Consider the following 26,882-nt stretch of genomic DNA (forward strand, 5'->3'; position numbering starts at 1 on the left):
TTTATAGTTGTAAGGCAAACAGTACTAACTGACTCTCTTAAAAAAGTTAATATGCGGCCATGTGATAAACTTTATAAACGTTGTGTTTAAAATTATAGTAATTATTTTATAAAGTTTTTTAAGAGTAGTATCACTGATCAATAAAATACTTCCACAGGCGCTGTTCTTCTGAACTGGCATCTTTAATCCAACCACTCTCTTCTAGGCGCCTCCTTAGGCAGGTGGGCAGGTGCAGCAGTGCATAGCACACGCTTCTTGATTAGACCGGGGTTCGAGCCCATGACTACCAAATATGGAGGATGCGGAAAGGTTAGGGAATTACCACCGCATATCCTCGGAGCAATATGGCCTTAGTTGCTAATGCTCCTAAAAACTAAATAACAAACAAACTCTCTTCTAAAAGGATGTTGATCTGCTGAGGCACATCTTCGAATATGTGCCTCAACAGGTCAACATTCATTTACTGTTCAATTCCAAACTCACAGAACTAAATTTTTCTCTTCCTTCTTCTGTTTTTTGGAACAACCTTCCTTCACATGTGTTTCCCAATAATTGCAATCTACATTTATTCAAGTACCTTCTGTCTTCTCATCTTGGAATGCAAGGATTATACTAAATGCTATACTTTTCGTTTCTAATACCTCTCAAGTTTGGGTTTTTTATAAAATAAAAAAATAATAATAATAAAAAAAAAAAGAAAAGAATATTTACTTCAGAGCTATGGTGCACTAAAAGTACTTCAAAACGGCCAATTAGATCTGAAAATTGTGTTTTGTTTGTTTGTTTTTTTTAAATAACTGCTAATGATATGAAAATTATATTTTACATTTAGAGTCGTATACACCACGTCATAAAATTTGTTCCGCCCTAGAAGAGTTCATGAAATTCCATGAAAAATTGCATGCCACTATATTTCAATGATACATACAAATGAACAGACTAAAATAAGTGATATATAGAGTTACCGGAAGTGGTCACCTGCTAACATTGGTTTTAAAGAGTGAGACTGAAAATTGGTGAGTCAGTTTGCCAGAAAGGCTTTTAAGATTCCTGTACCACACGTATACAGTGAGCCAATTAAATAAAGGGACTGCGTGCGCTTTGCTTTTAGTATTAACGTAAGAGGCCAAAATGATTAGTTCCGCTAGATGCGCTCTTTCCAACGAGGGCAAGTTGAAACTTGTCCGGTCAGTAGTTCATGATTTGTGACGGAAAGAGTAATAGTTGTTTTGAGCATGTCATCAGAAAATTTAAAATGGAGCAAAGAGCAGTTATACAATTTTATAATAAATTGGGAAAAAGTGCTACGGAAACTTTTGACGATTTAAAAAAAAGTTTATGCTGATGAATGTTTGTCTCGACCAAGAGTGTTTTAATGGTTTTCTCGTTTTCGTAAAGGACGTGAGTCGTTACAGGATGATCCACGACCTGGCCGACCGATCTCTGTTCGAAAATCGGACATTGTCACGAAGGTTAGAAAAATTGTGACTGAAGACAGATCAATTTCAACAAGGTTGCTTGCTGAGATGATCGGTAGCAATAAGGAATCTGTACGATAAATTCTAAAAGAAGATCTGGGTAAGAGAAAAATTTGTTCCCGTTTTGTACCGCAATCGTTTAGTTTCGAGCAACGAGAAAAGAAAGTCGAGTGTTGCATTGAGTTTTTTTGGGAAAAAAAAAATCGATTCCAGTCATCGAACACCCCGATATTCTTCGGATTTGGCTCCGAAGATTACTTTTTGTTCCCCAAAATGAGAACAGCCACGAAAGGAACGCGATACGGAACGATAGAGGACATCCAGGCTGCAGTGACCGACCAGCTGAAACAGGTACCAGAAGAGGAGTTCCAGAAGTGTTTTCAAAACTTGTATAAAAGATGTAAACAGTATGTATACATCGGAGGTGATTACTTCGAAAATATGTAACCTTACTTTGCCGTTAGTATTATTCTTTTGTAGTAGCGTCAGTCTCGTTATTTAATTGACACACAGTGTATGACTAGTGTATAGTCAAGTGAATGATTTAAAGGGGTCACATAGTCATCTTACATGAAGCTGGATTATATTTTAAGTGATGTTGACACTAGCAGACAGGAGATCACACCCACAGATGTAGTCCAGGTTCTGGGGCACTGATAAAAATAACGTCAAGCCATATAATTTGCTGGCACGCAGTGATTCACAGATTTGTCTCTCTACAGAGACAAATCTGCCAAACTATGAGACTGCAAATGATGTTAATTCAGATTTGAGATATCCGGTATTAAAAAATAACATTAGCAGATGACTGGCAGAGGAACAATTTCATTCACATCATGCATTGCGTCGATTTTGCCTCATCCTATTTCATTGTCCAAAGTGACGAGGAAACATGATGACTACTAAGTTCTGTTCAGGAAGCGATGGCAGAACTAGTATGCAAACACACTGCTGAAAGATGTGCATGCCTGGATTCAGAAGGCATACAAATCGAATGCCAGTAATAATATGATGTGTGATACTTTGGTTTAGTTATTTCCCACTAATGTTTGTTCAGAGTAATCTCACATGTACATGTACATGTTAATTTGAAGCCATACTTAGATGTCTCTGTTTGCCATTTCTCTAATGTCTGAATAACTCTTAATATGACAGTGGTCAGTCCCCATAGCGCTATTGTTTCAGACAGTATTAGGCTAAAAATTAACCTATCGTTGCAGTGGCTAGGCGGGATACAGACGTAGAGGCATTCAGTCAAAATCTCATGGATGGTAGTTTCGCACTGCTGCTCACTCTATCAAGCACATATACCCAGAGTCCGAACCTGAGATTCCTCTCGTACTGAGCAGAATTACCATCGCAACGACTAGTCATCAGGAGAGAACGTTTTTCTAGAATGTTGACGTGCTTGCCTGTCCTGATAAATTTCCTGATTTGTCTCCAATTGAGTTAATATGGGACAGTTACTTTGAGTTATGCCCGGATTTCAGCGGTCTGAAGAGATCACTTAATTCGGGCACGGCGTGACATTCCTCAAAAATTTATTAATCACCTTCATGAATAACATCAAGATGCATAACAGCTTGCATCTCTGTGAGAAGAAGTCATATGTTGTAGTGATCCATACTGACTTTATATATTAATAAATGTCCTTCTTTATGGTTTTTAACATTTCTTGGCTTAATCCCCAACGCTGAAACTAGTGTATAATCATAGAGTGGGGCAGTTTTTCCGACATTAATGTCTATAGACTTACAAGGTCCTCATGTACAGTATAGTATACAGGGTGTTTCAAAAATACACGGCATAACTTCAGGAATGAGTTCCTCATATGTAGATAATAAAAATATTTTATATCAACATAGTTCCGGAAATGCTTGGTTTCCGAGTTTAGCCATATATAGCCTTGACAAAATCAAGAATGTGTCTGGACGTAGACATTACATATACTTTTTTTTTTTTTAACTGACTTATCTGTATGCTATTGTAAATTCGGCGGATTACCAGATGTTTTTTTTTTTTTTTAATGAAAACCCCAAACACCAGGGGTATTAGAACATATAGTACTTAGTACCGGGCATGGGTTGCAGGCGTCTATCTGTCTGCTCCCCTGCTCTGTACTCAAGTATACATTGGGAAGTATTGGAAAATCCACATAATAGTGATCATCTCCCAATTACTTGCAAATTTCAAACTATCTCTAACTATCCGGTAATTCGTAGAAGGTGGAAATTCTCAAACGCAAACTGCATAACATTCTCCTTAAGTACCACTTTAGATAAACGCTACACTGGGGTTTAGTATATAAAATCACAAGAGATAAAACCTTCACCCCTGAAATTTTCAACACTGTACAGGCTAACTTCCAGGAAACCTCCAACTGATTTGATTCAGCCAACCTAATCCTTGACAGGTTGTTTCCTCCAGACGATGTTGCTGAGGATCTGCCAGAGCATGCAGCAATCAGAAGAGCAAATCGAAACTATGCCACAGAAACCACAATGGATCCTTTCACCCTGGAAGAACTGACTGCAGTATAACAGAAAATAAACCCCAAAAAAGGCCCTGGCCTAGACCTGATAGAGTATACCTTCATCTTTCGTCTGTTTAAACTAAGGCCGTTATACCTCCTCCTGTTATGCAATAAATGCCTCCAGGGAGGTTTCTTTCCGAAGGTCCGGAAAACTGTTCTTCTGCGCCTGATAAAGAAACCACGTAAGCCACCGTCAGATCCTTGCTCCTTCCGTCCCATTGCACTCTTGGCACATCTCGGTAAAATTCTCGAGCGTCTTATGGTCCTAAGAGTCTCGGCGCTTTTCCAGGGGAAAAATTAATCTCTCCACATCAATATGGCTTCACACCAGGATGCTCCTCTGAAGAGGCTCTTTTTGACCTGGTGTTACATATAGAAAACTCAGAGGCCAAGTTTGAATTGGCAATCTTTGTCGATTTTGCGGGAGCGTTCGACACTGTCTGATGGGAAAGCGCTTTGGAGCGCCTCCGGTCTGCCTCCTGTTCCCATGAATTATATAAACTTTTCCTTAGCTACTTCTCTGAAAGAATTGTTATCCTAAAATCCAAGTATCAACATGTCCTCAGGCCTGTCTCTCGGGGATACCCCAGGGGTCAGTTTTGGGGACCTATGGTGTGGAATATGATTCTATAGAATTGGCTCACCCGTTCCTTTGAGAACACCAAAGTCGTAACCTTTGCCGATGACCTTACGATCATTGTGTCTGGAAAATCTAGGAGTGCCATTGAACATAACGCCAATCTGGTCCTGTCTGATCTCTCCTCCTGGGCAGCATTGAACAAACTCTGCATTAACCCAAGTAAAACCAAAATGATGCTCTTTAAGCACAAGCTAGACATCAGGCGTCCACCACAGGTTAAAATCTCTGGAATCCGGTTACCCATAGTTACCGAAGCTACCATTCTCGGAGTGGTAATTGACCACAAACTGAGCTTCCTGCCACACCTCACCCATCTCAGATCAAAAGTCAAGAAGCTCTCTGGTTCCATTATTTGTACCTCCAGGAATGACTGGGGCCTTTCCAAGAGGACGCTTCGTCTCTACTATAAAGCAGTCTTCCTGCCAATCGTCACATATGCAGCCAGTGCCTGGTTTCACCGAGTTGGCTTGGTCAAGATGAGAGACAGATTGAGTTCCATCCAACGTACAATGCTACTGGCTACTCTTAGAGTTTGCAGAACAGTTTCTACAGCAGCCATCCAGGTCATAGCTGGAACTTTTCTTCTGGATTTGTATGCGTCCTTTGCTGATCTTCAATGTCTGCAATTCCTTGATATTCTTACAGAGGACTAGTATTTAGAATTAAAAACAACATCCTCACTAAGTTCCTTGACATCGAGCTTGATCTTGACACCGACCCAAAAGCTGAGAAAGCCAGATGCTATGAGTTAGTAAACATCTGGCAGACCCGCTAGGATACATCCCAGGTTGGAGTGGTTACTAGAAGATTCCTTCCTGGTGTCACTTGGAATTGGACCGAATTCTCTAATTCGGTCCAATTCTGGCTTTCCCTCACCACGGAGACTTCCTTCCTAGTTACTGGACATGGCTCTCTTAATGAAAAACTGCACCAACTAGGCCTCTGCACCACTGACCTGTGACCAGAAAATGTTCTACAGCTGAAGATGGCGCTGACAGAGGAATGGACGATGCTACAACAAGAACTTATCAACAACATTGTTCTAAGTATGGACAGGCCATGCAAAGCCTGAATCGACATTAGGGGTGGCCATATCTCCTACTGAGGACCACCTTTTCTCTTTGTCCCATCTTTGGCAGTGATGCATCTGTATCATCACGACAGCCAGTGCTATGTTGCCATTTTTGAATAAAGTCCCTCTGTACCTTTTGTTTCCTTTGTTGTGCCGGTGTTGTTTCTTTCATCATTTCTGTACCTCACCAGGTTCCTTTGGTATGTTTTTCCCATATCCAGGCCACTCCTATGAGAAGCTAAGGCGAAAACCTAATTGGTCCTTAAATTTTGTACACCAGTATAGTATTTGTAGTGGCAAATGATTCAAGAAAGTAAGCTCATAAAGCATCACCCACAAAAAAAGCAAAAACAAAAAAAAAAAATAATAATAAATAATAAAACAAACAAAAAAATAAAACTAACTTATTTACATAACTCGTGTTTGACTTTAAAAAAAAACAACAACTAAATTTCTTTCTTATGCTGTGAAAACAGTTATTACCTCTTTTATTCAGTTAGGACTGTAGAGCTCTCTCTCTTCCCCCAAATGAGACACATCTTTTGAATATTTTCTTTGGACGGCTGTTAATCTGACTGGATATCAATACTAGTTAACTGACTGATACGTCCTTTGCTGATCTTCAATGCCTGCAATTCCTTGATATTCTCTTTCCGCATTATTTCAGTGGTTTCCACAAAGCATTATAAAATACCGCCATCATTAGTGCGACCATGACATCTTCTATATTAGAATGGCTAAATAATGAATAAAGGGCAGCATTTTTGTTTTTGCATTTAGGCACTTGAAAAGGCTTGACGCACTTCTGAGGAGAAGATTGTACATCTGAAAAAAGTTCTCTCACAAGTCGGATATCTACCTATGTCTATATGTTTTTAGAGTGCTATAGGTCATTTGTAAGGTTAAATATTTCTAAATGAATGGAATGAACACCATTATATATGTTTCACAAATTTGTAGAATGTAGGTCGGTAGAAATCATTCTCACACATAGTGGCTACCTTTAAACAATACATCAAGGTTAAATGTTCAGCTCAGATTGAAAAATCATTTTAATTTTGAAGGAAGAAGTTATTTAGTGATAAAAGCCATTAATTTAGAAATCACCGTGAACATGGCAGAAAATTTTCTTGTATTTTATCTCAGAAAATGGGAGCATGGATAAAGAAAATAAGCCTAGAGGATAAAAAGAATCGTGGGCGATAATGAACAAGAAGAAAACCATGGTCCAAAGCAGTGCTTCTCAAACTTTTTTGGATCACCGCCCCCTAAAAAAAAAAAAGCCCTCGCCAGGGCCCTTTTTAGCCCACCAATATAAAGTGAAGCTAAATAACTGAAATGAATATTTGTCTGTTTGCCTCCAAAACCGTAAATTCAGCCCCACATGTATGTGTGTGAATTGTAAAGAAAACTATTTACTGCACTTTATTCCTTCTTCGTAAAAAATTACAACTATATAAATAAAGTCAGTTAGTCATTTAAATTAAGTCATAAAAATTAAAGTTAATTACATAAATAAGTCATGATATTAATGGAAATAGTTAATTATATTTTAATATTTAATGCGATGGATGAGCTTGGTGGAGATTTATTAGCTTATCAACATTATGTTTAATATCTGTAAGTATTATTATGATTATTAGCCATATGGTACAAGGAAGCCTGAGGCTTATGCTGCACCAGCCAAAAAAAAAACAAAATTCCTGGGTTACGCTGAGAGAGAGAGAGAGAGAGAGAGAGAGAGAGAGAGAGAGAGAGAGAGAGAGAGAGAGAGAGAGAGAGAGATGAATCACCAAGAAAGAGAAGAATGATGATATCCAACTCAGGACCCTGGGTGTGCCAAGCCCATACTCACCAGATGTGAGCCCCTGGGGTTATAGAAGTCGTAAATCGCCACGTTTAACAACATCCAGACAATTTCTTTGTTTTGCCAGCAATTGAGATACAGCACTGAAACCAGTTTCGACTAGATATGATGTTGGAAAGAAAATAAGTAATTTTTTTTACAATTCTCCACAATGCAGGATAATGGTCAGGGATTTTCTTTTGTAACCAAAATTCCTGATATGAATTTTGAAATTTTGGCTTCAGTTCAACTTCATTTTGTAACTTAATCAATTCTTCTTCTACAAAACGTTCACCATCGTCATTATTTAAAAAAAAGATTTATAACCAAATCTGGAATTTTCAAATTAAGGAGATCTTCGAACCTCTGTGCAATATTTCTAGATGATTACAAAAAGTTAGTAGAGTTTCATCAGCTATTTTTTCTTTTTTCTCTATTTCCAACAGATTTGGAAATTGATACAATTCACGTCGTCCTACGTTGTGCATAAAAAGCTTTAATTTTGAAATAAATGCTGAAATTTGAGTTTTCGCCTAAATAATGTTGTCCATCTTGTCCTTGTAAATGTAAGTTCATTGAGTTGAATCTAGTAAATAAATCTACAAGATAGGCAATATCAGTTTTTATTTTCTTGAGGTCATTACTAAGGTCGTTGTTCCTGTCTTCAAAAAAACTCGACAACAGTATCAAAGAGTTCATAAAATCTGTTGAGACAGTTGCCTTTTGACAACCACCGAACCTCGAAGTGAAGTAGCAATCATTCAAAATCTTCACTGTTTTGATCACAAAGCTTTCGAAATATACGATCTTTCAAAGAATGTGCATTAATTTTGTTTATAGAAGTTAATGATAGTTTGTAGAGAATTGTGCAGTTGATCATCAAGTTTTTTTGCAACTAAATGCTAATGGTGAATGACTCAATGAACAATAATGAATTTGGCACAGCATTTTTTAAATAAGCCATAAAACCCTTGTAACGACCAATCATTGATGGTGCTCCATCCGCCCCCTTTCATGCCTAACGCCCCACAGATAATTCAAACGACTCCCAGGGGCGATATCGTCCACTTTGAGAAGCACTGGCCTAAAGGAACCCACGGTAGAAAACCAGTATGACAAATTGCATATTTAGATTTGCAAAATTGAATGTTTAGATTTCCAAATCAACTACACGTTGTATCTTTCAATGACCATTGTATCGCTCCTACATTCATTATGTATATACCAAATGAAAATGATTATGATTGAAAATTTCACTAAATGATTAGCACCTATCTTGATTTTTGCAGTACATGGCCAGGAACTGGCCTTATATTATTTTTTTGTTAGGTAGCATTTAATTTGAATAGCCATGTTAAGAGGCACTGGAACACTCCAGCAATGACTGAGTACCATTGTGGAGACATCCGAATCATCCGCTAACTGTTTGGGTAAGGTTCCTTGGAGGTGCTGTCTATAATATTACAATCGTAACTAGTGTAGACACTAATTTCCTGTTTGTTGTCCAGGACGATCCCATAAAGTGAGAGGGGTTGACAGGACAGAAAAAATTACAATAATATCAATGTAGAACTGCTGGAATGAGTACAGAGAAGGGCAACGAGATTGGTGAGTGGAACAAAGGGTTGGTGTTACCAAGAAAGGCTTCAGTTCTGTAAATTGCAGTTTCTGGAGACTAGGTGCCTGCGAGATGATCTAATTGAGCTGTATAAGGCATTGAATGGATTGAGCAAGCCCAATGCTAATGGGATTCTTCCTCTTGCTCAGATTACTCCCTTGAAGGGGCATAAATTCAAATTGAGGAAAGACAATTGTAGAATAGATGTGTGGAAATTCGCCTTTAGCCAGCAGATGGTTGATAGCTGGAACAACCTTCCATCTGTTGAAGTGGAGGTCATCAACTTAAATAAGTTCAGGGCAAAGTAGACAAACATTTGGAGTGAATGGATGGATGATATGGGAAGGGTCTTTTTTTTTTTGGTGATGCTATATAAGCTTGCTTTCTTGCATCATATGCCATGCTAATGCTAATCTATCGGATTATATTAAGGGAGGCAGCAGAGGAAGTAAGCAAATCCTTAGTCATAATTATGAGAGCACCCTTGGATTTGGGCAAGGTCCATGCAGACTGGAGATGTGTGAATGTATCCACAATTCACAAAAGAGGATCAAAGGGTGACACGAGCAATTACAGACGTGTCAGTTTAACTTCTGCTCCAAGGAAAATAATGGAGTCAATGGTAAAAGAAGTAATGCAACATTATCTAGACCAGTGGTCTCCAAAGTGGGGTGCGGGAGATGATCCATGGGATGATTTGGTAAGCAGAGCGAGCGATATAATCCTTCTATTTGCATAAATGTACCTATGTGAGGTGACTTTCTCTGCAATAACTATTATTAAAACCACGTTTAGAAATAAACTTAACTTGGAACCAGATCTTTGGGTAGCTGTGTCCCAAAATATGAAACCAAGATATAATGAAAAATATTCAAGTACATTGTTCCTAGTAGAAAATGCTGTTGATTTGATTTATACCAATTTGTACTTTAATTTCAATTTCGTTTTGTATTTTTGTATCAAATCAGATTGTGATTTTATATATGTGATTCTATTTTTAATTACTTATAAATAAAACAAATAGCATTACATTATATTTACTACACTTGTTACATTAATGATTTCAAATAATTTTGTTATTGAACTTCAATTTAATTTTTTTTTTTTATTTTTTATTCGTGATCTTTTAAAATTATATATGACTTTATAAATGTGATTTTATATATAATGCCTTCCATGTAATTATATGACTTATAAATTTAAAAAAATATATTAAACATGTATTTAATTTTTTGTTCCAAGGTGCACGCTAGTCCTTTAAAGTAAAACAAGGGTGCGCCTCAAAAAAGTTTGAAGACCACTGATCTAGACATGGCTGCAATTATAATTTAGACACAGCAAGGGTTCGTTAAGGGGAAATCTTGTCTTACCAATTTGATTGGATATTATGATGTTGTCACAAAGGAACTGGATGCAAAAAATTATTTTGATATCATACATGGATTTCAGGAAAGCTTTTGATACTACTGCACATAAAAGACTGCTGTACAAATTAGAGCAGTGTGACATTTAGGGCAAGTTGTTGCTATAGTTAAAGGTATGGTTGAGTGGGAGAAGATGGAGAGTGGTAATCAGTGGACATGAACCCTGGGGAATTCCACTAATAACTAATGTTATTAGCGGAGTCCCCCATGATTTGGTGTTGGACCCACTGTTGTTTTCTATATTTATCAATGACACTGATGAAGGCATATCAGGCTTAATGTCCAAGTTTGCAGATGATACAAAGGCTGAAAGGGTTATTAATGACAGTATGCTACTGCAAGAGGATCTAGAAAAGTTAGGCGGATGGGCTCTGAGAAATGGCAACTGAAGTTTAACATTGACACATGCAAAGTACTGCATATGGGTAGCAGTAACTCCAGAGTAATGTACAAACTGTGTGGTGTAACAATCAGGGTAGTGGAAAATGAAAAAGACCTGGGGGTATTTGTGCGGTCAGATATGAAGTTCTCTGAGCAATGAAGACAGGGTAGCAGGACAGCTCATGGGGTTTTGTCAATGACATACAGAAATTTTGCTAGCAGGGATAAGGAAGTGATTATACTATTGTATAAGGCAATAGTCATGCCACATCTTGAGTACTGCATACAGGTCTGGGAGGTCTCATTTTAGGAAGGATGTAGAGCTGCTGGAATGAGTATATTCCAGCAGCTCTACATCCTTAGAGAAGGGCAAGGAGATTGGCAAAGGGAAAAATGGGGTGCTCTTACCAAGAAAGGCTTCAGTTCTGCAAATTGCAGTGTCAGGAGAGTATGCAGCTAGGAGGTGATCTGATTGAGGTGTTTAAGGCTTTGAATTGATTAAGCAAGCTCAATGCTGATGGAATTCTTCCTATTGCTCAGATTGCACGTGAGAGGGCACAAATTCAAACTGAAAAAGGACGGTTGCAGAATAGATGTGCGGGAGTGTGCCTTTAGCCAGCAGGTGGTTGATTGCTGGAACAAACTTCCATCTGATGCTGTGGAAGTTGATAGCTTAAATAAATTCAAGGAAGAACTAGACAAACTATTGGAAGGAATAAATTGGTGAAATGGGAAGTGTCATTATTATTTTTTTTTTTTTTGGCTGATGCTGTATAAGCTTGCTTTCTTGCATCATTTGCCACTACTAATGCCAAAACATATTTTCAAAAATCAGCATGAAAATATATTTTGGGACATGCTAGTTTTAAGTTTGGCTGGAGTATACTTACAGTTTCCTGCATGGCAGTAGGCCAATAATATGAAAAAAAAAAAAAAAAAAATCACCATACAATACAACAATAGTCACGAGAACTTGAACCACGGCAGTTCAAACGCACGTACGTATAAATGTATCCTTTCGGATACATTTCGGAATATGTATAAATGTATCCTTTCGGATACATTTATACGTACAGACTTATTGTTAAAATTATTATTAACCGACAAAGTGAGTGGTGCACGAAAGGCATCGCTCATGTTATTATTTTTTTAAGTTTGGCGAACTAGTCGGAGGGTTTTAAAATTGAACCTATAAGCTGTATGTTTCTGGAGTTTAATGGGGAAAAACTATGAACTTGCATGACCGCAATTCACATCCACACTAAGCAAACTCATTTAGTGTTATTTTTTGTTCAGCAGTAGTGTCATGGTTGTTATTTGTTGGGAGGTGCAAACATTTTTATCTTTTCATGGGTGCTGGAGTACATACTTGCGGCTCTGTACGATATGGTTATAATGGGAGACACTTTGGGTGGCTGAATGAATCATTGTAATGTCCACAATTTCAAAATTATAGTTTCTACAAATTGGAAAATATAATTTTGAATTAGAAATTAGACATTAGAATGCCTATTTTTTTTATCTTAGTCACGATTTAAACGTAGAGCAGGACTTCTGAAATGCACTGTATCTGCACCGCCATTTTTAAAAACATTTAATTTAAAAAATGTTCTTATTCAAAATTATATGTTATTTTAAAAATTTGTTGTTTTTGTGTATGCTAGTTTAATTTTTTTTAATGTTTCTTCAAACCAAGTTTTTCATTTTGTATTTATGAGATATTTATTTATTTATTATTATTTCTTTTATACAGTGAAGATGAATTGGCTGACTTCTTTACACAGTTGCAGAAGAGCAATAAGTTACAGGCAACTGCCTATTTCGAAAATTTTGTACAAGATTTATTAGAGAATTTGAGAAAATTAAAGGAAGAAAATAAGCAGCTAGAATCCTCATGGCTAAGGTTCTTTAATTCGAAATTCTTTAATTTCAACATAGCTAAATTTTTTTATGAGCATCAGGGTTATAATTGCATATTTCATATGGATACAATAAGAAGAAAGAAAGGAAAGAAAAAATTAATAAACTTTAGATATAGTGATGCCAATTAATGTTATTAGTAGTGCTTTTTTTATATAATAAGTTTTACATATAGAAATCGACACTTAACTATTATTATTAAAATTGAACCTATAAACTGTAAGTTTCTGGAGTTTAATGGGGAAAAACCATAAATTGGAGGCCATCATCTGATAAGGGACCAGTAAGTTCTGAAGCTGGCTGTGATAGTCTGATGGTATTATTTGTGTGTAATAAGAAACTGCTACAGGTAAAGTTTTCTCTGAAGACTATAGCATTTTGTTATATAATTTAAACTCTACAGGCCAAAAAAAACTATCAGAAGAAAAGTATTCTTGTGCTTTTATGGTATCAACTAAGCTTTAGCTATTTTATAATTTATGAGCATTATATTATTCTCTTGTTTATTTTAATTAGAATTAAAATTAATTCGTAATTCTCTGAATATAGGAATGTGTAATAGTTGTGACTAATCGGTTGCAAATAATTTGCACCCTGATATAGATGGAGGCCACAGTATTTAAATATTTACTGATTATAATGTACAGTTGTACGTTGCTTTACTGAGAGATAGGCTTCTGAAAATTTCACACTGAATAGGGTCATAGATTTATTATATCAATGCAGATAGATAGCACAAAAATTAAATTGAAATATATTAATGTAAATTTGTTGTTAAACTGAAAAACTATTAACCTTCTGTTACTCATTGGCTTCTTTTTAACCCACCCTATTTTTTATTAAAAATTAATTTAAAAAAATAAATTAAATTAAAAAAGCTAAAAATTAAAAAAATTAATTTTTAGCTAATTTTTGTTGCATTCAGTCAGTAAAAAGCTAAAAATTAGCTTTTTACTGACTGAATGCAGTAAAAGTTATTTAATAAATTTTACATTTTGAAAAAAAAAAAAAAAAAAAAAAATGGAGACTTAACTATTTTAAAAAGATGTACAGCACTTTGGTATAGGCAAAAGTGATCTGTTAATTATGTTTGGCCAGATCCAGTTAAAATTATTGAACAAAACTAAATGAGAGAAAGAAATAACAATAAAGAAAGTTTTATCGTATTTTTCAGTATTTTCAAGATCACTGATCCCTTGATTGAAACTCTGACACTCTTAGTGGCGTCTAGCAGACACAATGTCAACATCTGTATTTTTGTCAGCTGTTTGCATTTAGTTCTATGGCAGGATTAGATGTAAGATGCCTGTCACTGGTTTCTCATAGATGCCACTTGAGAATGGGAGTTGCCTAGAAGAAAGGTCGATGCGGCTAAGGTAAAGAAAGCCCACACAAGAAGCATGCAAAAGTTCGATGAAATTTACCAGTAAAAGTACTTTGCCGTAAAGGCATTTGTATTGTTGCTCGCTCGGTAAACAGATGGTGGGTGTTATCGGTCTGGAGTAGAAGTTGAATCCCACGGGAGCTTGAAACCCTCCTGAAGTGGAGGGGGTAACCTGATCTTTTTTCTTTAGAATCACTAATTGAATCACAAACAGAGTCATATTGGAAGTTCTGGTGTCATAAAAAATGTTCATAACGTAGTTTCACCGGTAAACTTTTTCAAAGTTTGCCATGCTTCTCGTGTGGGCTTCCTTTGCCTTATTTTCCTTAATAAACAATTTATTATTTTTTTAATTTAAAATCCAAATCAGAGTGTCTTATAATTGGCAAAGTAATTTATCCACTAGTCCACCAGTGATTCTAAAGAAAAAAGGTTAGGTTACCCCCTCCATTTCGGGTGGGTTTTAATCTCCCACGGGAGTCAATTTCTACTCCTGACCGATAACACCCATTGTATGTTTACTCAGCGAGCAACAATACAAATGCCATTACTGCAAAGTACTTTTACTGGTAAATTTATCAAACTTTTGCGTGCTTCTCCTGTGGGCTTTCTTTACCTTTGCCATAGATGCTTATGCTTATGCTCATCTGGTGTCTGTTAACACCAAACAAAAATTTAATGTCTCGTAATTCATAGTATATTGAAATAAAAACAGAGAGTACTGTATAATCAGTTAGAGAATATTGGCAGGGAAAGATACATGGGAAAGAAATCTATATGAACATTTCATCACTAATAACATTAGTGATGTTATTAGTGATGAAATGTTCATATAGATTTCTTTCCCATGTATCTTTCCCTGCCAATATTCTCTAACTGATTATACAGTACTCTCTGTTTTTATTTCAATATACTATGAATTTGCCTTTGGCCAGCGGGTGGTTGGTTGGTGGAACCGACTTCCATCACTTGTTGTTGAAGTTGATAGCCTAAACAAATTTAAAGCTCAACTGGACAGGTATTTCGAACGAACGGAGGGGTGAAATGGGAGTGGGTTTTTTTTTTTTTGGCTGATGCTGAATAAGCTTGCTTTCTTGCATCATATGCCTCTGCTAATGCTAACATTTCATCACTGAAAATTACATTGATGCCGCGCTTACATATGATTATATTGATTATATTTTATATAAACATATAATAAACATTGTGTGTCATAAAATATGGCAAAAACCATTAAAATGTTTTATTTTAAAGTTTTTTCCAAATTGTTGTAAGCTTTGAACATATGAACAAATGCTGCATAATACTGAATATGTAAGAAAGTACGATATTCACTTGAATTTGAAAAATTATATATATCATTAAATGAATTGAGAGGCCTCTTTTGACACTTGAAAATGAACTAAAATATTGATACACACATATTTTCTCAAAAAAGGATTTGTATGAAAAAAACAAAAATTTGTTCATTTGTTTTCTTTATTTTTCAAGTTTTATAAATAATACTAATATTTATTCGTGTGATCAAAATCAAACCTGAGTTTGATTTTGATCACATGCTGCACCATGACTGAAATCAAATACAGGTAGCATGCACAAACTTTTGTAGTTAAGAAGTTTTGGTAGTTAAATGTTAAAACATAATAGTTGTTTTGTTTTTAAAATGGAAGTTTTACTTCCATACATCACTTGTTTGTTCACTTAGCCAAAATACATTATTCATATTTATGAATTCAATGATTTCATATTTAACATATGTTTGCTAAGAGAGGGCATCTGCCAGCTAATAAGAAGCCAGTAAGCTTTGAAACAGCTGTCCTGGCAGTGTTTCTGATTTTTTAATGTACAGTGGATTCACCTATTCAGGTGAGTGATAGGAACTTAACATATTAGCATTTTAATTTGATAGCATATTAGAAACTTAAACAGAATTGTGAATAAAGTAATGTATTTGTATCTAAATTGAACATAAGCCCAAGCTTTAGTATTTAGACCTCAGTGCATGATTTTCAGTGAGAACAGAAAGCCTCTCCATGATCAGAATCAAGCTTGTGTATAATGTACGAATTTTGATTTTATATTTATTACATCATTCAAGTTTAGCATGTCATATTTTTAGTAGTTATCATAAATCAACAGATAAAAGGGCCAGAACTAGAAAGTCACCCTTGGTTCATTGATGACTGTAAATAATTGTTCATTGATTTTAACTTATTGAATGAATATTCACTAGTTACATTTGATGTAGCAAATATATAGAAAGTTCTAAGTAAAATTTTCACATTAGAAATAATTTTAACAGTTCTTATTTGTAATAAATTCTACAATTTGTATTTGGAATTTAATTTTGATTGATAAGGAAGCATATATAAAAATTTGCACCCCTTCTTATTAAGCTGTTCTATCATTGCTGTGGTTTAGGTGTCTTTGTGTGTAATTGTTTATTTATTTATTTTTTTATCCTGTTTTTTTCCCCAGAGAAAAGCAAGAGCATGAGCGTCACATTCAAACATTGGAGGAAGAACTAAATAGTCAAGTGAAAGATGTTGAGCTACAAGCTCAGAGAACAGTAAGTTTATTTTTCATATTTCTAAGTTAGTGTGTATACACATGCTGCCTGGTCAAAATATTAGAAACCTTATCCAATTTGCAGTGATAGAGGAAAAAGCAACGGTTGGAAAACGAGACTGTTATGAGATGAGTGCTGGTGCTGCCATATACTAGAAGTAAACTTAAAATAAAAGAATGATTGTTCCTCAAGTACCACAATCAAGATCAGTGGAAATTTCCACCATTTCAGAACATAGTGTGAGCTGAACTGCACATCTCTCCTGTGTCTGCATTGTGAAGGGACAATGGAACAAAGAGAAAACATCAAGTTTTGTGTTTGACTAAGCAAAAGTGCAATGGAAACATTTCAAATGATGAATCAAGTGTATGGAGAAAATTGTCTGTCTTGTGTATGTGTGTGTTCAAGTGGCATAAGCATTTCACTCATAGAAAAGAATCACTGGAAGACGACAAACAGCCAGACCCAGCAAAAAAAAAAAAAAAGGTTCAAATGCAAGAGTTGATTGAAAAGGTGCAGGAAATCATTACCAATGACCAATGTGCTGAATGATTTCAAAAGATCGATGCATTAATGAGGAAACCATTCGACAAATAATAACTCAGGATTTGAAGAAAACCAAGGACTGTGTGCAGTTTGTTCCACATTCATTAATAGACAGTCAACAACAGCGTGAGTCGAACACTGCAGAGAACTCGTCGAGGCCACTGAAGCAAACCCAACTTTCTGAATTTGATCATTACAGGTGATGAGACATGGTGTTTTCAGTATGACTCTACAATGAAGTGACAAATTGAGGAGTGGAAGTTGGAAACTTTCCAAAAGCCAAAAAAGTTTATCAAGAAAGGTAAAAAATCAAAATCATGTTCATCACTTTCTACGATAGAAAGGGAATTGTGCACAAAGAGTTCATGCCCATTGGCCAAAGTGTTACTGCTGCCTACTATCTGGATGGTTTGAAATGTTTGTTGCAGAGAATTCATCGTGTGCAGCCTTGTATGGAGAGGATGGCAGTTGGTTTCTCTTGCATGACAACACACCATGCCACAAGGTTCTCATTGTTTGGGAGTTTTTGGCTAGAAAATAAGTCTTCACACCGTTGCACCCACTGTATTCACCAGACTTAGCCCTGTGTGACTTCTTTTTGTTCCTGAAGCTCTTGGCACTACTGAAAGGCTGTTATTTTGATGACATTGACAGCATTCAAAGAGCTGTGATGAGAACAATGAACACTACACTATTCACAGCCTTTCACTAGTCATTCCAGTTGCTTCATGATCATTGAATGCCGTGTGTGGATGTGGGAGGAAGTTACTTTGAATAAATAAAGGTTAGTTAACTCGTACATGGGATCATTAATTTTTTCTAGCATCAGTTTCATTTTCCAGTTGCTGCACTGTATATATTCAAACTGTGGGGAATCACACGATATGGCCACATATCATTCTTGATTTCTTAAATACTTTTGCTCAGAAAGAAGGAGGAAGGGGGCCTGATAGACCTCATCAAGCAACAGAAAACAGCGATTGCTAACTCAGCATAATTAACAAATCAGAACTCCATGTTAAGATGGGCAAAATGCAAAATTACATCAACATCCAAATGCAGACTTTTTGTTGGTGCACAACAAGCTGGAGTTGCAGTAGAAGTATAGAAATCACAGGATTTTTCAAGGCTACAAAATCAAAAATTTATAACAAGTGATTGACAGATGGCACATCTGCTTCTGGACGAAGTTACTTCGTCCAGAAGCAGACGAGCAATTTTATTGCTCGTCTGCTGTTGTTTAATATTAATAGATACTGATCATTGGGGATCATTCTTACATTTGCCCAATATGAAGAAGATTAACCATTAATCGTTGAGCAGCACCATAACCATTGAGCAGTGCAGACATGCTGCCAGAACAGCTTATGAGGTTTTATCAATGATATACAGAAACTTTGCTAGCAGGTATAAAGAGGTTATTATCTCTTTATATAAGGCCATGGTTGGGCTGCATCTTAAGTAGTGTATACAGGTCTGGAGGCCTCACTTTAGGAAGGATGTTGATTTCCTGGAATGGGTGCAGAGAAGGGCAACCAGACTGGTGAAGGGAACAAAATGATGCTCTTACCTAGAAAGGCTTCAGTTCTGCAAATTGTAGCATCTCAAGGCTAGGCACTTGCAGGAAGATCTGATTGAGATGTTTAAAGCCTTGAATAGATTGGGTAAGCCAAATGTTAATGGCATTGCATTGTTCCACTTGCTGAGACTACACACATGGGAGACATAAATTCAAGTTGAGGAAGGATGGTTGCATGACAGATGTGTAGAAGTTTGTCTTCAGCTAGTGGGTGGTTGATTCTTGGGTGGCTGTTCCATCTGTAGTTGTGGAAGTGAATGGGTTGAATAAATTCAAGGAAGAATTTTTTTTCAGCCTGGACTGTACTTGTTAACAGGAGAGATTGCTTCTACAGGGATGGGATACACTTAAATAGAAAGGGTGCAAGAATATTTGCTGATGCCATCGAGGCAGTGCTAGGTGGGTCGGAAAACTGCTAGCTTGGGGGGAGACAAAGACTAATAGATTAACAGTAGCCACTGACTGAGGTGAAAGAGATTCTTGCACTGCTTCTATTGGAATGAGCAGAAGCCTGAAAAACAAGATGCAGGATATTTCAAAGACTGCTGGAAGTCATTGCGGTACAAGTAAACACATGGGTTGTGTTAGGGTAGCTAAGAATAGAAACAGGTGCATGTATACTTGCGTGTACACCAATGCTAGGAGTTTAGTAAATAAATTTGATGAATTTGAGGTATTGCTCAAAACATCAAAGGCAGATATAGTTGGGATATCAGAGACGTGGTGTCACACAGATATAAGGAAGGCAGAACTGGAATTTGGGGAGTACAATGTGTACAGAAAGGATAGACAGGATAGGAAGGGAGGAGGGGTTATGCTATTAGTTAAGAAACACATAAAATCCAAGGAAGTGAAGCCAGTTGACATCGATGGACAGGGCCGTGTTGAGTCAGTTTGGTGTGACATAAGCATAGGTAAATCAAAATTGAGAGTAGGAGTGTGCTATAGGCCTAATGACTCTGATGAGTATAATAAGAAACTGTACGGGGAAATAGAGTAGGCCAGTAAATCAGAGAGTCTTATAATGGGGGATTTTAATGTCCCAGATATTGACTGGAATTTGTGGGTTGGTCACTCACACACTAGCAAGGCTTTTGTGGATTTATTGGATGATTGTTTTCTACACCAGCATGTTCGGGAGGCAACTAGAGGGAGTAATACTCTTGATCTGATTATCAGTAGTGATTCTTCATGCATTAAGAATCTGCAGATAAAGGAACCACTAGGTGGCAGTGATCACAGTGTGCTCAAGTGGGATTTACTCAAGGAGGTAACTACCATCAGAGGTAAAGGGAAGGGTTTTTGCTTTCGTAAAGGCGACTATGATGGACTGAGACAGTATTTAAATTCTATACAGTGGGACCAACTGATGATGTTACCAACAGCAAATTAAAAATGGGAAGCATTCAAGGAACTAATCTTGGAAGCTACCAGGCTTTACATACCAACCAAGAAATATTGTTCAAGGTTCAGGCCTAAATGGTTGTCAGATGAACTAATGAGACATATGGCAGAGAACAAAAATGCATGCGATACATACAAATTAATGGGTGACATGGAAGCCTATGATAGATATAAGTTGGTTTGTAACCAAGTCACAAAGGAGATTACGCAGGCAAAGGCAGATTATGGGAAATCCTTGGCAAAGGATGCAAAGAAAAACAGAAAAGAGTTCTTTACCTATTTAAACTCAAGAAGGAAAGGGATGAATCAGATTGGTCCACTGGATGTTGATGGTTGAACAGTTGAGGATCCTGCTCAGGTGGCTAACAATCTAAACAAGTATTTTGCATCTACATTCACACATGAGGAGTTATTCAGGAAGGGGAATGTCGTAGGTGAAGTAAACATTGGCAGTGAACTAGATGATTTTCTAATAACTGAGAGGAAAGTGGAGGAGAAATTGTTGAGAATAAACAAAAAAAAGGCACCCAGGGTGGATGGGATCTATCCAGTTATATTAAAGGAGGCAGCAAAGGAAGTAAGCAAACCCCTAGCCATAATTATGACAGCTTCTTTGGAATCAGGGGAGGTACCCATAGACTGGAGATGTGCAAATGTAACCCCAATTCACAAAGGAGGATCAAAGGCTGACACAAGTAATTATAGACCTGTTAGTTTAACTTCGGTTCCAGGAAAATTAATGGAGGCACTGGTTAAAGAAGCACTGCGGAATCATCTAGACAAGAATTCAGTTATAGCTCAGACACAGCATGGTTTTGTTAAGGGCAGGTCTTGTCTGACCAATTTGATTGGATACTATGATGTAGTCACAAAAGAACTGGATGCAGGGAATAACTTTGATATTATATATTTGGATCTTAGAAAGGCTTTTGATACTGTTGCACATGGCAGACTGCTGCACAAATTGGAGAAGTGTGGCATTGGAGGCAAATTGCTGCTATGGATAAAGGGATAGTTGAGTGGCAGAAGACAGAGAGTGGTAATCAATGGACACTGCTCAACGTGGACTAATGTTATTAGTGGAGTTCCTCAGGGTTCAATGTTGGGTCCATTGTTGTTTTCTGTATTTATAAATGATATTGATGATGGTATATCAAGCTTAATGTCCAAGTTTGCAGACGATACAAAGGTTGGCAGGATTGTTAAGGACACTACTGATGCTATGCTGCTGCAACAGGATCTGGAAAGGTTGAGCAGATGGGCTGAGAGGTGGCAAATGAAGTTTAACATTGATAAATGTAAAGTACTACATATGGGAAACAGTAACCCCAGATCAATGTATCAACTCTGTGGTACTACGCTGACAGTGGTAGAGAATGAAAAGGACCTGGGGGTAATTGTGCAGGCAGATATGAAGTTCTCTGAGCAGTGCAGATGAGCTGCAAGAGTAGCTCATGGTGTCTTGTCAATGATATACAGGAATTTTTCTAGCAGGGATAGGGATGTGATTATTCCCTTGTATAAGGCATTGGTCAGGCCACACCTTGAGTACTGTATACAGGTCTGGAGACCTCATATCAAGAAGGATGTAGAGCTGCTGGAACGAGTACAGAGAAGGGCAACAAGATTAGTGAATGGAACAAAGGGTTGCTCTTACGAAGAAAGGCTTAAGTTTTGCAAATTACACAGTCTGGAGACTAGGCATCGGCGAGGTGATCTGATAGAGGTGTATAAGGCTTTGAATGGCTTGGGCATGCTCAATGCCGATGGGATTCTTCCTCTTGCTCAGAATAATCACCTGAGAGGGCATAAATTCAAATTGAGGAAGGACGGATGTCGGATAGATGTGCGGAAATTTGCCTTTAGCCAGCGGGCAGTTGGTTTGTGGAATAGACTTCCATCATTTGTTGTTGAAGTTGATAGCCTAAACAAATTTAAGTCTCAGCTGGACAGGTATTTCGAATGAACGGAGGGGTGAAATGGGAGTAGTGGTTGTGTTTTTTTTTTTTTTTTGGCTGATGCTGAATAAGCTTGCTTTCTTGCATCATATGCGTCTGCTAATGCTAATGCTAAAAGAACTAGACAAATGCTTGGAAGGTATGGATGGGTGAACTGTGTTTTTTTTTTTTTTTTTTGGCTGATGCTATATAAGCTTGCTTTCTTGCATTTTTCCATTACTATTAGTGTTCACAACACTCTGCTTCCTACCCTGTGATCTCTCTAAGTATTTTACCTGTGATTCAAACATGTTACATTTATAGAGTAACCTCTCAGGTAGTACTGAGTTGAATGCTTTGCTGAAATTCAAGTAAAAATGTCAAAATTATTTCCTGCATTCAGCTCATGAGTGACTCAATCAAAATAGCTTACCAGATTGGTTAATTACAATTTTACCTTCATAAAACCATGCTGTGTTTGTTTCTTTCAGAATTCCATTTTTATCCAATTGATACTGTACTGATTCCCTTATCTTCCCTACCACTGAAGTTAGACTTACTGGTTGGTAGTTATCCGCTTCATTCTTCAATCTTTGTGTTTTAACAATACATTGCCATTTCTCTTGAGTCGAATGATGCATTTATTATTATTATTATTAGCTATATGGTGCAAGGAAGCCTGAAGCTTATGCTGCACCAGCCAAAAAAAATTTCCTAGTTGCCCTGAGAGAGAGAGAGAGAGAGAGAGAGAGAGAGAGAGAGAGAGACCGAGACCATGACCATACTCACCAGATGTGATCCCTGGGATAATTAACCTTAATGGTTCAATGTGCTTTCTTTTCAAATTCCTCAAAATAACTGGATACATGACATCAATTCCAGGAGCCTTGTTTGCTTTTATGCTTGAAAGTTTTTCTAATAAATAATCTTCCAAAATTTCAGTATTACTGAGTTCATGCTTTCCATCTTCATTCACACAGTTGCTCCTTACTGTGAAGGGCCCTCTCCAGAAATATCAATGCAGATTATCTGTTCAATTCATCCATGATACCAGTTGTGTTAGTTAAGTCTTTCCCACACCCATCACATCAGGTCTTATCTGATTTGTCTTCTCTTCCCGGTATTCACTGGCGCCTCCGTAGCCAGGTGGGAAGGAGCAGCAGTGCGTAGCACACGCTTCTTGATTAGACCCGGGTTCCAGCCTGTCACCACCAAACAGAGGATGTGGAAAGGTCAGGGAATGACCACCGCATTTCCAGAGCAATATGGCCTTAGTTGCTAATGCTCCTAAAAACAAAACAACAACAACCCAGTATTCACATATGTGAAAAACTCCATGTTCTCATTCTTTGCTCTTTTAGGCAACTATTTGAGAGTACATGTGAACAGGCAAAGTATTTACGGCTCCAGCTAATAGAGAAGTTTCTTAAATTTTTGCTTTTTTATTGGCATATTAATTTATTTTCAAGAGTTGCTTTATATTCCTAGCAACAATACTTTAGCTTAATTTGAACTTAGATTGAGATTTTGTAGGTTATTGTTTAGTATCGGTAAGGGTATCTAATCCACGTGTTGGACAAGTTTTGCAGTTCCCGCGAACACTTAAGTTTTTAATTATATTTAGCCGGTTTATTGACTTAACTGTTAGATTAAATTATTTTATATAAGTAGCTTATAAACCTAGTCAAACTCCGTGGTTTATTTTGAATTTAGATAGCGCGATTTTGAAAGTAATTAATATTTCGTGTCCGTAGATTTACCATTCGTAACTTGCTGCCATTGTTATACGATACGTGTACCCCAAACTAGATAGCATAAGGTATAATGGAAAACTAAATAGCGAGTATAGTAGTATCAATTAATCAGTAAAATTTACTAATCTTATTAAATTTCATTGTCAATTAAATTGTACTTTTTTAACTAAATACATATAACGACCTAGTTTTTACAAACATAATATTATAAATTAATACATATAACTTGACAGGAGATAAGAAAGTCATATAACGTAACTCAGAGATAATATTTGATACTGAAATACACACACACACACACACACACACACACACACATATATATATATATAGTGTTATAACTGCATTGGGATATAAGTTTAGGGTTATATTTTGTATTGGAATTTTATTTGAAATTGAATGGAAATCATGACTCAGACCAGAGCAGCAAAGCAAAAGGCTGAAACTAGTGGGAGTGCTGTAGCTTGGGGGGAGAACTGAGGGGGACGATTGTCCTCTGAATCACAGCCCTTTGAAATGCATTGCTTGTTTGATGTTTGTGGAGCCATCAGGAACGGGACATGATATTACCAAGGGTGTATGAAAAATAAGGAAATCAGGTGCCAGCTCAGCGATGTTATGGGCCTATATGAGAGCTTGAAGGACAGGGTGAATGCCCTCAAAGAATTTAAATTGAGGGGCCCATCAAGCTCTCAGCTGCCCACATCAATGCTAGAGCTTGCACTTGAACATCTCACAACACAGCAGCAATCCCCAAGGCCGAATGCACTGGTCCCAAAGGAACTAGTTGTTGTCAGTGACTCTATTGTCAGGGTAACGGGGAACATATTGTTCAAAAAGGATAGGTGGAACATTACCAGAGTATGTCTGCCAGGGGCAAAGGTTGATGATGTTGTAGAGCAGATATCATCTTTTAAGGGCACAAAGAGTGATATTGTTGTACACGTTGGCACTAATGATATTAAGAGTAGGAGACGGGCAGAATTACTTCAAGTACAGATCAATGTTGAAAAAAAAAAGCCGAGTTAGGGTTGAATTTGAAAGTGTCTGCAATTCTGTCCAGATTTGTTAGGAGGGAGTATATGATGAGAGCCTTATTGATCAGTTCGGCTCTGGAGAGATTGTGCAAGGCTCAAGGGGTAGAATTTTTCTCAGCCTGGCCTGTGCTTGTTAACAGGAGAGACTGCTTCTACAGGGATGGGATACACTTAAATAGAAAGGGTGCAAGAATATCTGCTGATGCTATCGAGGCAGAATTAGGTGGGTCGGAAAACTGCTAGCTTGGGGGGGGGATACATGGACTAATAGATGTAGGCGTTGGCAGAAGTGAAAGTGATTCTTGCACTGCTTTTATTGAAATGCAGTTGAGCAGCAGCTTGGAAAGCAAGGCAATGGGGATTTTCAGGAATGCTGGGAGTCATAGTGCAACAAATAAATACATGGGCTGTGTTAGGGTAACTAAGAGTAGAAACAGGTGCATGTATATTTGTATGTACACCAATGCTAGGAGTATAGTTAACAAATTTGATGATCTTGAAGTGCTAGTCAAGACATCAAAGGCAGATATTGTTTGGAATATCACGTGGTGTCATTTGGAATATCATGTGGTATCAGATGTGGTGTCATATAGACATAAGCAGTGCAGAATTGGAATTTGGGGAGTACAATGGGTACAGAAAGGACAGGAAGGGAGGAAGGGTTATGCTGTTAGTTAAGAAACACATAAAATCTAAGGAAGTGCATCCAGTTGATGTTGGTGGACAATGCAATATTGAGTCTGTTTTGTGTGACATAAGCACTGGGAAAGGAAAAATGAGAGTAGGCATGTGTTATAGGCCTAATGAATCTGATGAGTATAATCAACAATTGTGCAGAGAAATAGAATGGGCCAGTAAATCAGAGTGTCATATAATGGGGGATTTTAATTTCCCAAAGATTGACTTGAATTTGTGGGTTGTTATTATTATTATTAGTTGCATGGTGCAAGGAAACCTGAGGCTTATGCTGCACCACACACAAACAAAATTCCGAGTTACCCTGAGAAAGAGAGAGAGAGAGAAAAGTAGAAGGGAATCACTAAGAAAGAGAAGAATGGTGATATCCAGCTCAGGACCCTGGGTGTGCCAAGCCTATACTCACTAGATGTGAGCCCCTGGGATTGGTCACTCACAGACTAGCAAGGCTTTTGGGGATTTATTGGATGATTGTTTACTACAGCAGCATGTTTGGGAGGCAACTAGAGGGAGTAATACTCTTGAACTGATTATCAGTAGTGATTCTTCGTGCATTATGAATCTGCAGATAATGGAACCACTAGGTGGCAGTGATCACAGTGTGCTCAAGTGGGATTTACTCAAAGAGGTAACCACCATCAGGGGTAAAGGGAAGGGTTTTTGCTGTTGTAAAGGGGACTACGGTGGTCTGAGACAGCATTTAAATTCTATACGGTGGGACCAACTGATGATGTTACCAACAGCAAATTTAAAATGGGAAGCATTCAAAGAAATAATCTTGGAAGCTACTAGGCTTTTCATACCAACTAAGAAATATTGTTCAAGATTTAGGCCTAAGTGGATGTCAGATGAACTAATGAGACATATGGCAGAGAAGAGAAATGTATGGGATACATATAAATTAACAGGTGACACAGAAGCCTATGATAGATATAAGCTGGTCTGTAACAAAGTCACAAAAGAGGTTAGGCAGGCAAAGGCAGATTATGAGAAATATTTGGCAAAAGATGCAAAGAAAAACAGCAAAGAGTTCTTTACTTATGTAAACTCTAGAAGGAAGGGGA

General features: G+C 37.2%; 1 protein-coding gene across 1 annotated transcript in view; it reads left to right on the forward strand.

Annotated features, from left to right (window-relative positions):
* Positions 1–26,882, forward strand: part of LOC150091659 (ras and EF-hand domain-containing protein-like) — a 215,918-nt gene that overhangs the window by 59,228 nt on the left and 129,808 nt on the right. The window contains exons 3-4 of the mRNA XM_090369154.1: positions 12,746–12,895; positions 16,775–16,865. Of these exons, the coding sequence (XP_090225280.1) occupies positions 12,746–12,895; positions 16,775–16,865 (241 nt within the window). The remainder of the gene's footprint in view (positions 1–12,745; positions 12,896–16,774; positions 16,866–26,882) is intronic.

Source organism: Mastigoproctus giganteus, chromosome 1 (genome assembly GCF_048544385.1).
Source record: "Mastigoproctus giganteus isolate SK-2022 chromosome 1, ASM4854438v1, whole genome shotgun sequence".
NCBI classification, from domain to species: Eukaryota; Metazoa; Arthropoda; class Arachnida; order Uropygi; family Thelyphonidae; genus Mastigoproctus; species Mastigoproctus giganteus.